The 14,568-nt window shown below is 42.2% G+C and overlaps 1 protein-coding gene across 1 annotated transcript in view; it reads left to right on the top strand.

The window, feature by feature from the left end:
* LOC308088147 (sarcoplasmic/endoplasmic reticulum calcium ATPase 2-like) overlaps nucleotides 1–14,568 on the top strand; it is a 35,436-nt gene that overhangs the window by 7,859 nt on the left and 13,009 nt on the right. The window contains exons 7-10 of the mRNA XM_080432521.1: nucleotides 9,779–9,859; nucleotides 10,796–10,881; nucleotides 11,958–12,255; nucleotides 12,792–12,958. Of these exons, the coding sequence (XP_080288647.1) occupies nucleotides 9,779–9,859; nucleotides 10,796–10,881; nucleotides 11,958–12,255; nucleotides 12,792–12,958 (632 nt within the window). The remainder of the gene's footprint in view (nucleotides 1–9,778; nucleotides 9,860–10,795; nucleotides 10,882–11,957; nucleotides 12,256–12,791; nucleotides 12,959–14,568) is intronic.

The raw sequence follows: 14,568 nt of genomic DNA, 5'->3' as shown, positions 1-14,568 counted from the left end.
TTCTTTTTTCTTCAAATTCTGAGCTTGTAGATTGGCTTTTTTCTGTATTTCATGTAGGATGAAGTATATAGGGATTAAGTGGTCCTGGTATCATACATTTTCATGGGCCCCAGAATTCATTGCAACGTTCCTTTTGTGCACGAGTGTGCCTGTCTACCACTACGCCTCCCAGCTGTTGTACTCGGCACACACATCCTTGTCGAGGCTCTCTTGAAGTTACAGTAGCTGCTCCTACCCGTGCTACGCGCTGACACATCCTAAGATGCAGCCTCCAAATCGTCAGCCAGTTTTCTCTGTCGGTGCAGTGAGTCACTCTTGATACCATGCAGCCGGCGTTATCTCAGGAATATCAGCAGCTGAAACGCTGATGCTTTGATTTCCTGTGTGATGCATCCCACGGTGCTGATAAGGCCTGTGATGCAGTCAGTGTATCTCGGGAGCTGAAACACTTTGGCTTTGATCGTGATTGGATGACCATTTCCCCCCGTCATCAGCACGCACGAGTCCTCCTGTAGAGACAGATGGACGGGGATAGGATGTGTCACGGAATGTCGAAGTCCTCGGGGGCCACTGGCGTTATCGCGACGTGGTTTAACCCTAAGCCACAGAGGTGATGCAGTGTTTTTTTTCAGCGAGCACAGTGGGGTCTTTTATTTTTAGCAATCGTAGTCTGTTTAGATTATGGAATGCTTTATTTATAGCAGACAGTGCCAGTGGTGAAGAAGATGACAGGTGTCTGGTGGGCCCCCTCTCTCTCCCCTGCTCAGGGGAACATTGTTGCAGCGGATGACGTAGGAGAGTGTTCAGCAGGACTCCCAATGTCACCTTGACCAAGGGCAGACCTAGCATTATCCCGGACCCTGAGTATAAAAGGAGAATCATTCCACGCGTGTTCTGAATGGGGTTTTGACAATTACCATAGATGGACTGAATTAATTTAGTTGGGGAAAAGGTTTTTCTTGTTAAGAGGGAAACTTGCACAATAAAAAAGAGGCACATGAACCTACAAAATAAAGTAAACGGTGCATTAACAATTCTTTGTCACCATTCAGCTATTACATAGTACAGATCACTTTACAGTCAATGTGAAGGACACTAAAGGTTTACCCCGTCAGCAGCTTGAGCCTTAAACGCACAGCCAGCACACAGCAAAGCAGGATGTGTTACTCCTGCAGTGAGAGGATGAAACCCATCACCTCAGCTTACACACTAAATCCTACAAAGCTCCCTCATATTTGGTACCTGCCAGGCCTCTTTTGAAGAAGAATATTTTCCTGAAAGCTCCAGCTTGATCCCCCACACCACCACCTTGATGACGCAGGCAGATGCCAGCTGACTCCATGCACACTGAGCGGAGGCAGAGGGCACGAAAACACAAGCCCTCTCTGACTGGCTTAGCTGTGAGGAGAATACCCAAGTAGCTAGTCTCTTGGTCCTGGCTGTCAGAGCACCACCGTGGGCTCTGAGCCTGCTTCCTTCTTCCCTCTGCTCAACATCAGCTCTCGTGTAGTGTACACACTACACAGACAGGCGTGGAGTATTTGTTTTACAAAAACAACCCGGATTCCCTATTTCGGGCATGTCAATATAGGCAAAAATATTTGTATTATATTTTTTTCTCAAATAATAGCGGAAATCAATCTGCCAGCTCACAATGCCTCTGCGACACATTGTGAGCTTGTAAATGTTTTTGAATTGGGGCGTAAGTGATTAAATCCTAATTCATTTCTCATACTTCTCAGTGCTGCTGTAACCTTGCAGGGCACCTGCTGTAGTTGGTTTTGGGTTCTGGGTGATATATTCCGTTCTGTCTTGCCCAAGCTGTCGTACTTAAAAGGCAGCAGAGCTGCTTTGTGCTATCAGGCCTGTTTCTGGCCAAGCCAATATGCAGCCCTGTCCATTTGTCTGATGTCTTTTACAGAGTTGATAAAGGAGCTGCTCCAGTGTATACTCTTCCACAATACTGTGGCTCGGACAAATGCTTCTTTTGCTGTTGCTGCAGTAAACCCTGACGGGCCCTGGGCCTTCTCCAACCAAAAACCTTCTGACATTCAGTTTGTTGTTATAAGTGTGTTTTAATTTGCGTCTTTAAAACTAGCATAGCCATTTTTACAATTTACATATGGGGTGAGGCTTGCAGTGCTTGTAATCAGGATAGGCCACCAGCCAATATTGCTAACCCTGTGGTTGGTAGAGTAAATGCATCACAAATTGTATCAAATTGTAGTAATTTTCATTAAAAAAAAATATATATTGTCACTGTCGAGTGGAAACCATGTCCAAAACCGTAACCTTTCAGGAAATGTAAAAAATAACCTTTGTCCCAGTGGATTCAATGTAGTTATTATTTAGTCACAAGCTCTTGTTAATACTTTTCATTGGTTAAATATTATCTAACTCTAAAGACAGAGTTAACCACCTTAAACCTGGCATCCCTATTTTGTAGTATATAAGTATAGAATTAATAGCGAAAAAAGCATAAAAATATGAAATATGGAGATACTCTGCCCGACAGCGACGATATCTTTTAAATTGAAATTACATTTAGTAGTCCACAAGCCAATGTAGTATATCTTTTTTTATTTCCTCATGTAATCTAAGACACCATGCATAGTTGGATGAGTTGGATGTGGACCTCCCTTACACTATAGAGCACTGAGTGACTTTGTTCTCTGCTGCATGTTAGGTTGTGGAGTCTCCTGAGAGAGGGGCCTGTGTGGGGAGTGGTACTGTATAGGCTAGGGGGGAGGATCTCTCGTCTATTATTTGGAGGCCTTATAGGGAAGTGCTTTGTGGAATAGTCCAGTCGCCCCCCCCCCACCAAGCCCAATGCACAGACCCTTACCCGTCCCTACCCTTTACAGGCTGGGATTCCAGACACCCTGCATGGCATGTGGCATTTTGTGTGGTCTGGCAAGTGTGTGTTGTCACTGAGGAGGGGTCTCTTTGACGGGAGTCTGGTCCAGCCAGGTGTATGGTATTGTCCGGTTGTCGGAGAGACGTTCCAAAATGGTTTTGTCTTAGTGGCAAGGGGAAACTGCAGGCATGTGACGTCAGACATTGAGAACATAACTTGGATGCCATCCGACCAAACTAGAGATGCACCGATACAGGTTTTTTCAATTCCGATCCGATCCGATATATCAATTAGGATATTTTTCGATATCCGATATATATGCCGATATCCGAGCAAAACTTTAAATACAAAAAAAAATGCATTACCTTTCAATTAAAGACATTTATTACTGAATATTTTAAAGTACAATAACAGTAGAAAAAAAACAAATACACTATGATCTATCACCAAAAGAAAATACCTACAAATAATAAATTAAAACAATGTGCATACTTAGCTGCTTCTTAAAATTGTATTAAACACAAAAAAAACAAAAAAAAATGCATTACCTTTCAATTAAAGACATTTATTACTGAATATTTTAAAGTACAATAACAGTAGAAAAAAAACAAATACACTATGATCTATCACCAAAAGAAAATACCTACAAATAATAAATTAAAACAATGTGCATACTTAGCTGCTTCTTAAAATTCTATTAAACAAAAAAACTTTTTTTTATCGGAACGTGGATCGGTTATGTCATGTCCGATATCCGATACGTGAAATAAGTCATATCGGTAGCCGATACCGATACGGTATCGGTATCGGTGCAACTCTAGACCAAACGGCCTCAAACTTGCCGTGTTTGGACCAACTTTGGAAAAAAACACGAATATCTGTTCGACCGCGGGTCTGCGGAGGACTCACCGATTCTGTGGAGGACACACCGAATCTCTGTGTGTATGCATCTGCTTTCCCGATTGGCCAACCCGACACGTCTGCTTCATGAATTGGTGAAGCTTTGAAGCTTCACATCACGTTTGTGCCACTTATAAGTTCAATATAAGTTCCTGATTGGCCAACCCAACCCTTTGGCTTAACTGATTGGCCGGGCTTCACATGTGCCGCGTCGCCAATATAAGTGGGAGCGTGTGCAATGGAACAGAAAGTTCGAGTGCTCTGGTCATGGGTGAAGGAAGCGAACGAAAGTGTTGGATGTTTTTTGGGGGGTGAATATTACAAAGCCCAGGTTGATGACTGCCAGGGGAAAGCTTATAGATATGCTATCTTTACTATATTTGTTTTTATAAAAAAATGGAAAAACTGTACTCACTGTACTTAAAACCACTTTGAATAAAAGTGTCCACTGCTTGGAATACCTTACATTGAATAAATCACTAATGCTTCTCATAAAAGTCCCTAGCTTCTATTACTAAGGCCAAGCCACTGTTAGTTTCACACAGATCATTGGCATTCCTCTTGCGTACCAACTCACCATTGTAGTCATGTTAGCCTTGAGTTAGCTATTGTGTTGAGTACTGGGAATCTGTTCTGTCAGTGGTTATGGATGGGAATGCGACAGGTCAGATATGCTGGTTTGACCCTGAGCAGGCCTTAATGAGGGGTCACTGACGAGAAAGTGGTGACGTTAAGACACAAGAGAGTGACAGAACCATAAGTACGTTTTCGGAGCTGTCCTCACGCCGCAGCCCTGATCATAGGCCTGTGTGGAAGCCCGTTTTCCCAGACAACTGTTGCCCAGGCCTCTCTGCCCCTCTCACCTTCTCACCTCATACATCATCATGATTGATGGGGAGTAAGAGCAGATACTGGTGCGTGCGTTCAAACGCATGCGTGTGTGTTGATAGTGATACTACACTACTTGTTAAACCGTGACCTGAAGATTGAGGAAATTTAGGAATATTCATTTACCATCCGATTCTTCACTTTTGCTTTCAACAGATGTAAGGTATATTGTAAGAGAAAAGCCACGGTTTCATACCCTGGTACTATTCACAATTACACCTTTGCTATGCTAAACATGGCTTTGGCAACAGTTTGGAAGCATGACATGTGGCATGTATTCAACCTCTTGAAAAATGTTGCTATCGTAGATAGAAATCAGAGTCTAAATTATTCTTGTATTCTGTGACAATCTATGTCCAGTCTTGCTTTTTCACTTTTGTTGATACTTAACTCCACTGAGCTCTCAATGTTTTTGACAAGAAGAGCTGTGTGTTTCCAGCGCAGTCCTGGGACAAGTTTTGAATTGTTACTATGGCAACAGAAGCCGTTCCAGAAGCTCAGAGTGCTGTTTGAGATGCAAAACAGATGCAGTCAAAGTGAATGCCCATCGAAGATACTATTGACATAACCAAGGTCAAAGGTAACTATTGACTTAACCACGGTCAAAGGCGATGTCCATGATTTGTAAAATATGAATTAGGGCTGCAAGTATTGATTATCTTCTTATCGATTATTCTATTGATTACTTTTTTGATTAATCGAATAAGTAAGTGAGCTTTTCTTGAATATTACAAAAACATGATCTATCAACAAAATGATTAACCATTTGAGCCCTATTTAAAATTTTGACAACAGAAAATAGCCAATCTACAATCTTACAATCCGTCGTGATGTGACGCTTTGTGAGCTTGTAGATCGGCTATTTTCACAATCTTTAAAAACGTTTTTGAAACATTTTGCCTATAATGACATGCCCAAAATAGGCATCAATTATGAATTATTCTCAATTAGTTTTTTGTATTACCTATGAAATTTAAACTATGTTACACAAAATTGACTGAAATAAACTAAACTAATAATCTATCTATTAAATCGATTAGTTCGATTACCAGTAACCGTTGTAGCCTTAGTATGAACGCCAGGTATGTGTTCCACTCTATTTAAATCATTAACATGGTAGAGTTGGCAGGGTAGGAAAATAAACCCAGCCTCAAATGGTAAATGTGGCTAATAATCATGTACACAGCCTCAGCGTTTTCTTTCAGCCAGCCCTTAAAACATCTGCAGTGGCATCTGCCAATCAAAGCTGCCAGCCCTTGTGGTTTGCACTGCAGCCTCAACTTGGCAGTTTTAAAGTGCACCTTCGGGAGTCATATCTCATGTGTTTGTCTCGCTCCTGGTTTGAGCCTCTTAATTTTGCTCCGCGCATGTGTCTAGACTCTCTGAAGTAGGACAAGAAACTTCTTTGTTCACTAGCAACATTTTTTTTTTAATTATCAGACAACATTTTCGAACAAGAGTGGGATTTCTCAAATAAAAGGCAACCATATCTGTTCCATGGCAAGCATTTGTGAATGGATGGTGGGGATTTCCCACTCTGCTCTTAAGCATAGAGGCTGTGATGTTGGCAGGCACAGAGGTGAGAAGGTGGTCATGCCTGAGGACCCTGTTGGACTTCTACCAAGTAGGATGTTGACATTAAGGGACAGATGATATACACACACTTCAATTACAGCATGTCTGCAGTTTAACACAGGCTTATGACTGCGCCAGCGTGTCTGAGACACAGGAGATTCTCGCTTTAGCTTTGTACAAAAAAGGTGTCCCAACACTGAGAACATGTTTTCTAGAGTCATATCAACAAGTGCCATTGTTAAGCGTCTTATCCCATGTGTCTTGGTTCAACATTCTACTGTTTAGTTTTTGTCCTCCCTCCCCCCCCCTTTTTCTTACCAAGTTGTCAATGTTTCTCACTTTTAATGTCTCGCTACAGGAAGTGTTATGCAATCATGTAGGATGTGGCTGTTAAGTTTGGTGGTTCTCTGGGAAACATATCATGTTTTGGTCTTGTTCTCCAGCCAATACTGATCCGTTTCTTTCTCCCAGGAATGGCTTCATTCAAAGTGGATGATATTTTAAAAACATCAGAAAATCTGTAAGAAAGGTTTTTGAGATAACCCCCCCCCCCCCCCCCCAAAAAAAAGAAAAACTATAATAACAACAAATATGCAACCTTTAGCACCTTAATTGTAGTTTTTGTTATAGGTTATATTTTGAATCAAAGACATTTAAAGTGTACCTGTACTAGTCACCAAAACTGCATTGCCCCATCATCAGTGATGCATTGGCCTTCTCAGAAGGGAGGGTTCCATTGCACCCCTTGTTCTGCATTTGCTGGAAGGTGCAGCAGAACGTGACACGTGTGTTTCTCAGAAAAAGTGTCGACATCTCGCACGATTGGAAAATGCCCATTGCCAGACTGACATTCCTGGCACCGACCGTCGGTACATTTAATATGAGCCGACACACGCTGCACATTGGGGTCGTCTCTCACAACAAGCCGTTATCACTCACTGTGCCAAGGCTAGAGAGGGTTATATATGTTTGCGATGAGACTTGCACACCTTAAGTCACAATTATGTGCCAGCTTAGAGACCCCAAGCCGCTAATTGAGGGTTAGCGCGTTGACGCGGTCGTAGAAGTGTGAGTTCCGAGAGAGTTTGCCATTGAGTGATTGTCCTGTTGACATGGGGCATGGGGTCTTTATCCTGTGACTGACAGTGGCTGGCATTAATCCCCTACCTCTTCCTGCGCCATGGGGATGACGGGCAAACAGCTGCTATCATGTGTCCACATTTAAGCCTGATCAGCGCATTGGGGGAACATATTGAAATACTTTAACCATTTTTGGCTGTGTGCATTGTCTCATGCTATTCTCCACTCCCTTCTCTGAAGGGCATACAGGGGGTCCCAGCTTAATGTTTTTGTTTCCCTGACAAGGGAATCCTGCCATTTTTTATATTTATTTCCCCTTCTATCTTTACTTATTTTCAGTAGTTATCTCTCACACTGTTTTCTCACAGTCATTAACCTCACATTATTTGGCTCTAAAATAATACATTTTCTAAGTTTAACATTTTTGTGCATTCTTCTTCAAGCTTTGTTGTCTGTGCAAATGTATGCTTGGTCAAACAGATCAAGTATAATCAAGTTGTTTTCACTGAGGTACGCGGTTATGTGACAAAATATAAATTAGGCTTAAGAGAGGTCCTGGTGAAGCTCTTGGGGGGAGCCTCAAAATACCCATCCGAGACAATTTGCATCTTTAACAAAGTAGGTCTATACGTCAGCTACGCACAGGGGAACTGTGCCACGACGACCTGAGCCAGTTCCCTAGTTTCCACTGCCTTTTTATGTAGTATTACGAAGCTGAAGTGGGTCACTGCAATTCAGATGTGCCCGAATTGGCTTTTTCCTTTGAGACTGGCCTTTTTATGGCTTCCAGTCCCTCTACTTCCTCTTCTTTCTCTGGCCTTCCTCCTCTCCCTCTGCCTATAGCGAAGGGAGTGAAAAACTACTAGCAGTCCTGAAAAGGAGCTGGTAGCATTTTCAGTCTACTCTGATACTGATTGACTGCCTATTGAATTCAGAGAAAGCCTCGTCCCTTTAAAAACGTTTCCCTTAGACTGTAGTAGGGCCCCATTAACATAGCTTCTGCCATTTGTTGGAAAGTGGTATCCAAACCAATTTGTGAGCCAAACATTACATAAGGTTGCACTGCGTTTCCTTTTGACTGTCGGGCATTAAGCAAACATAGTGAACCAAGCTCAGGCATTTAGCTAACATAGCATCTAGACAGTGCCATGAGTATGAACATTTTTAGCACGGTTTTTGTCCCAGTGGGGATGGAACCCCTTAGGGTGTTTGCACACTGCACAATTTTGGCTGTCTTGTTCATTAGATGTCACACTGTGTGATGGGAAAAAGGTCAAAGCGTTATTATTATCCACCCAAACATGTCACATTTTGTGCAAAGAAACTATGACCTACTGTTGTACATCTGCCGCCGCATGCTGTGGCATGTTTTACCTTGACAAAACAAAACAAATCCAAGGAAAAGGAAAGAAAATGTCTCGACCCAGTCTTGGCTTGGCAGAAAGAGGACATGAGTGGGTAATTCTCCAAAGGCAGCTGATGATATCTGCATGGCATTAGATGCCAAAATAAAGTTTTCGTAGAGTAGTATTATTATTGTTTTGTGTACCGGCTCATAGATGGCCGTATTTTACATTGTCATACTGAACGACACAAGACACTTACAGCGAACATTTCTACCACCTTTAGGTCATGATGTGGAAACATTTTTGTATGCTAATATACTTGTATGTGTTCTTCTTGGTCAATGCTAAGACTGCATATATTTGTCTGGGGCGATACTAAGACTGCATACAGTATATACAGTGCATTGTGCTGTCAGTCACTAATGCTACTATTGTTGTACTCTCTCTGACCTTCGAGCTACACAGTGACAGGACCATGTGGCATATGCCGGTCATATTTGGAAAGCCAAACGTCTGTTTAGCATGATGATTCATCTGCAAATATTGACTTTTATGATGGTGAGTGAATGACAGATGTTGTCCAACAACAGCTGACTCCATAACATATTTAGGCAAATGTCATCTGATAACGTTGGTAACACATTTGTTTGGCTCTGTGGTACAGTGGTCAGTCATTAATGTCCTCCCTGAATGTCTAAAGCCTAGCTCTCCAATATATTATGAATAAAGCTGAATATATATATATAACATATAGATATAGGAGGAGCTGTCAGATGCTGGAGTTTAAGCATCAAATAAGTATGTTGTCGTGACGTGACAAGAGCTGTTGCTATGGAAACGATAAGTGATCTTCGTTCATCGCCTCGATGTGGACTGTCCAGTTTTATAATGTTTGCAAACCACAGTTTGGAGGATTCTGTTGCAAGTGGTTGCCAGTTTCAACGTTGGCTTGCAAATCTTCTGTCTGTACTAGGTTTTAACTGTTGAGTTGGCATTGGCTTTAAAAGCTTCAAATGTCTCTCTGTCTCTGTGTGTGTGTCGAAATGTACAGTATTTGTGTTAACATTCTGTTTCCACTTTTTCTAATAGCTACATTTTTATCTCTAATATGTGGTAAATGTTTTCCCTCTAGTTGGAGACAAGGTTCCTGCTGATATTCGTATCTGCTCCATCAAATCCACAACCCTGAGGGTAGACCAATCCATTCTGACCGGTAAGATGTCTGTTGATTGCAAGACTCATCACAGTTGGCAGGATTCCTTGCCTTATATAGACATTTAGATAGATGGCATTAAGCGTGCACAATTAACCACATCCAGCAATATAAGCACTTTCACTTTAGCTTTTAATTGTGGAGCCCTATAGTTACCATTTTGTTGCTGTCGGGCAGAAACCTCTTATCTTCATATTTTAACTTTTTATGTTTTTTTTCTCCTCGTAATTGAATGCCCTACTTTGTCATACTTAACCTTTTCCCGTAATTTAATGCCCTACTTCATACTACAGTGTCGCACAAAATAAGCAAAAATAGCCAATCTAAAATCTTGTTTTGAGCTTGTAATTTAGCTTTTTTTTGCTATTAAAAAAAAAGTAACATGGACATGAGGTTTCCACCCGAGAGCAACGATTTCCCACTTGTATCTGATAACGGTAATTGTAAACTCTGGTGCATGACTGATAGAAAATGTTGTCTATGTATAGTAGCTGCTAATGTGTTTGTTGTACAATGGCTTAGCTATCATCCATGTCCCTCTCTCCCATCACATGATCTACACATTCTTGGATTGAGGTTGCTCAACATTCTCATACCAGGCCACCCTTCCCCCTCTATAATCTGATAGCTAATTTATATTACTGTTACCAAGAAGAGTGTTTGTGATAAAATGTACTAGGGGCACTATGGTGACATTTGACTTACTAAAAGCACATGTACAAAAAAAAGAAGGTGTGTGAGAAGGTGGTATTTTGTTTCTCAATAGCAGAAGGTGATAAGATTTTTTTTTTTTTATGACCATTTGCTGCTAAACTGGTTTCTCAAGTAGAACTGTTTTTGACAGTATCCTGGAGTTTTTGATAACTTGTATTGTATTTTGTCCCGTGTTGAATAATTGAACTGGCTTTGACCTCCTGCTTTCTGTTGTCTTTGTAGGCGAGTCTGTGTCTGTGATCAAACACACTGACCCTGTGCCTGACCCACGTGCTGTCAACCAGGACAAAAAGAACATGCTCTTCTCTGTAAGCAGTCCTGGCATGTTGGCACACATCCTCTTATTGTCCTTCAGTTTGTTTCTTTCTTTTTATGGAAAACATATTTGTATTATAATTTAACACTTAGGCCCTGTGTACTTCTTTGTGCGACAAATGGCGAAAATAGCCAACGCGTCGCAACACTAATATATGTATAAATTGTAGAAACCTCTGTGTAAATGTATATACAGTATGTATGGCTGTCCCGGGCATAACTCGGGCACCGTCCGACCGAACGATCCCAAACTTAGCGTGTGTCGCAGATGACCCGGGGGGGGGGGGGGGGGTGCAGTGCTGTGTGGGAATTCGAACTGACCAACGGTTTCCAAGAACTGTAAACCACGAATATATGGGGGGGGGGGGGGCAGTGTAGGCATTGGCTTCCCTGATTGACCAACCCGACCATCGACTTAAAGGATTGGCCAAGCTTTGTGTCACATTAGTGGCACTGGCAATATAAATGGTAGCGTGCACAATAGAACTCTGCGGGTTCATCTCTCCCATTTACTCCCACACGTCATTAATAAAAAGCAAAAAAAATCAGCAGTTTCTGATATATTGATGACATCAGGGATCCCTGTTCATATTTGGTAGATTGGTTGTATTGTAATTGATACTGCACTGGGTACTCTTGACAATGGGTACAACAGGTACTGTGACAAGTACAGCAGGTATTGCATAAGCGGGTGGGGCATGCATTCCCAACCTACATCAGCAGCGATTTAAATCGTTCCCGACTTGCATGTTCCATTTTCTCAAAACTGGGACGCCAGGGTTCATGTAGTTAACATAATATGTAGGGCTTCATGGTAGCATGATTTTCCTCATAGCACATGACAAAACACGTTAAAGAAATATGTAAACTTTACAAGTATTTGCACGTTTGTTGTTTTCTTGTTCAGTTTTATTTTACTTTTTGTTTGCTTCCTTCTTATGTTGTGCAAGTTAAAGCTATTAAACGATACAAGCCATCGCAATTACATTATTTAAAAACATGAGAATTTGATTTAAGAGACTTGTATCATTTTATAACTTGAACCGACGTGTCATCCACCATTTTCCAGGGTACCAACATAGCGGCAGGGAAGGCAGTGGGCGTGGCGGTGGCCACCGGCATCAACACCGAGATCGGCAAGATCCGTGACGAGATGGCGGCCACAGAGCAGGAGAAGACACCCTTGCAGCAGAAGCTGGATGAGTTTGGAGAGCAGCTGTCCAAGGTCATCTCCCTGATCTGCATCGCCGTGTGGATCATCAACATTGGACACTTCAACGATCCCGTCCATGGAGGCTCCTGGATTCGTGGTGCCGTCTACTACTTCAAGATCGCCGTGGCACTGGCCGTGGCCGCCATTCCTGAGGGTAAACCTGACACAGTATACTCCATTGTATGATATTTTTCCCTCATTGAGAGATAGATCAGTGGTTCTTAAACATTTAAATTTTGAGGACCGCCATAACTCTGAGAGTATTCAAATGTACATTTGTACACTCTCAAGAGTTACAGACCTGTAAGGGTCCATTTGGAACTTGAAAAGCAAATTCTGATTTGGGATGCAAACTATTTTCGGGTCACGCTGGAGGCCGGAGGAGGCAGAAATGTGAGAATTAGAATTTGGCTTTTGCCTCCCAAAAATGTGTCCTTGAGCCCTGCCACGAAATACACTTATTCAAGGATTAATGTTACTCATCCTGTAACTTATCAATCATGCTACTTGCTTGCCTTTGGAAAACCAGGCTATGGGTGAACACAAAGGTAAAATGGCAAAAGCGGTGGCCGTGGTGGTAGACCAAAAGAACCGTCTCTGCCAGCAATGAATGGAAGACTGGCTTTGATGGCTTGATCTAGTGTTTGTGTGAACATTTATATTGAAATGTCGTCGTCCCCCCACCCCCAGGTCTCCCTGCCGTCATTACTACCTGTCTGGCCCTTGGAACCCGGCGAATGGCCAAGAAGAATGCCATCGTCCGCAGCCTGCCCTCAGTGGAAACTCTGGGTTGCACCTCCGTCATCTGCTCTGACAAGACGGGAACCCTCACCACCAACCAGATGTCCGTGTGCAGGGTGAGAGACTCGCACACTTGTACAACATGTTTTGATTGGTTTAGGTCTCTGCTCTCTATCATCTTCGTTTTAAGAGCCCATCTGGCGTTTGAGTAGAATGGCGGCGTGTCCCAGTGGTTTGGAGAGACATTTACAGTTTTGGGAATTTAGCCGATTCTCTTAATCTGGCTCAGTGTCCGTTCAAGGACACTTAAGCTGAAAACAGGGGTGTGTTGATGGATGCATCATTTGCTGTTGTGGGGGTTCAAACCTATGACCTGTACTTCTAGGCCACCTGCCTTTTACTCTTGGAAGTTAACAGACTGGGTCCTCTCAACAGCCAATGTATTTTCCATCAACAATGTCGTTTCCTGTTGGAACTGCCCTTTTACTAGATTACCCCCCCCCCTTCCCCCCCACCTGCTCTGGGTAAGTACATCTGCTCAAAAGGCAGATACAGTATGTGAAATGTAAACAGTGAGCAGAATGTCACTGTTTGGAGAAGAATAAAGGCAGCTCTTTAACAAGGAGACAGCGTGCTGCCAGAGCTGCAGAAGACTACATTCAGCCGTTGGATGACTTGCAGTGCTGCTGTTGCATAACTGACCTTGCGTCACCATGCTGCAAAGCAGACAGCCTGTAGTTTCCCCTCCCTCTGTATATGTGACACCCCAGTGCCGCTAGTAACCCTACTTTCATAGGACATTACAGCATTTATACAAGTTTAATTGCCTTTGCTGCCCATGTATTGATTTTTCCCCCTCCCCCCATCTCGGAGAAATGTCTGCTCAGCTCCTGTTTAGAATATGACCCGTGGCATTCACTCTTGTTTATCAAAGAGATTTTAATTCTGTGTTCATTAAAAAAAAAAAAAATGAATAAAAAATATCAACTTTGCACTCAAAGTGTTTTAACATACAGGACATACATAGACACAAAAAAAACAATACAAAATACACAATACAACAAAACAAACCCTAACATCTGCCCAACCACCCCTGGCCCAGGGGAGAGAAGAACACAATTAAATTTGCTGTATATAAAAAGGTACGGGAATATTAATCAATCAATTGCCATTAGAGAGTTGATATGATTTAGGACTAATTAACCGATTTAAAACGAAAAGTATATTAGCTCATATAAATAATATAAAATTTTAAAACATTGTATATAATTGTAACTCACTCAACACAAGACCCTAGACGTGTTACATGCGTTTTGTCAAAGTGACCCTCTGCAGTTCTCAGACTGGATTAACACATTAATTAGCTCTACAAGCGGACAGTCCTTTGATGAGCGTATAGGACAGGACTCACAATTGCGTGTCTCACGACGTTATTGTTGTTGGATGTATTACTGCTATTTTTAAACTATCATCGTCAATGTGTTTTGCTTTCTATTGGTCCTGCACTGTTGTTCAGTCCAGACAACACAGCCCTAAATGGTAATAGAAAGGTTGCTGGATGACAAGTGTTTACCTGTTGGAGTGCAGTGACACCTGTGTTGAGTCACCATCATTTAGCATGGTCATTAACTGGTCTGCTACAGTATCTCATTGATGAGCACTACCAATGTTGGAATACTGTGTTCCTGTAGAATAATGCTAACGGTACTGTGTCATTAAGGCTTTG

Source organism: Gymnoscopelus braueri, assembly GCF_963280865.1.
Source record: "Gymnoscopelus braueri genome assembly, chromosome: 7".
Lineage (NCBI taxonomy): Eukaryota > Metazoa > Chordata > Actinopteri > Myctophiformes > Myctophidae > Gymnoscopelus > Gymnoscopelus braueri.
This window is presented reverse-complemented; position numbering and strand designations above follow the sequence as displayed.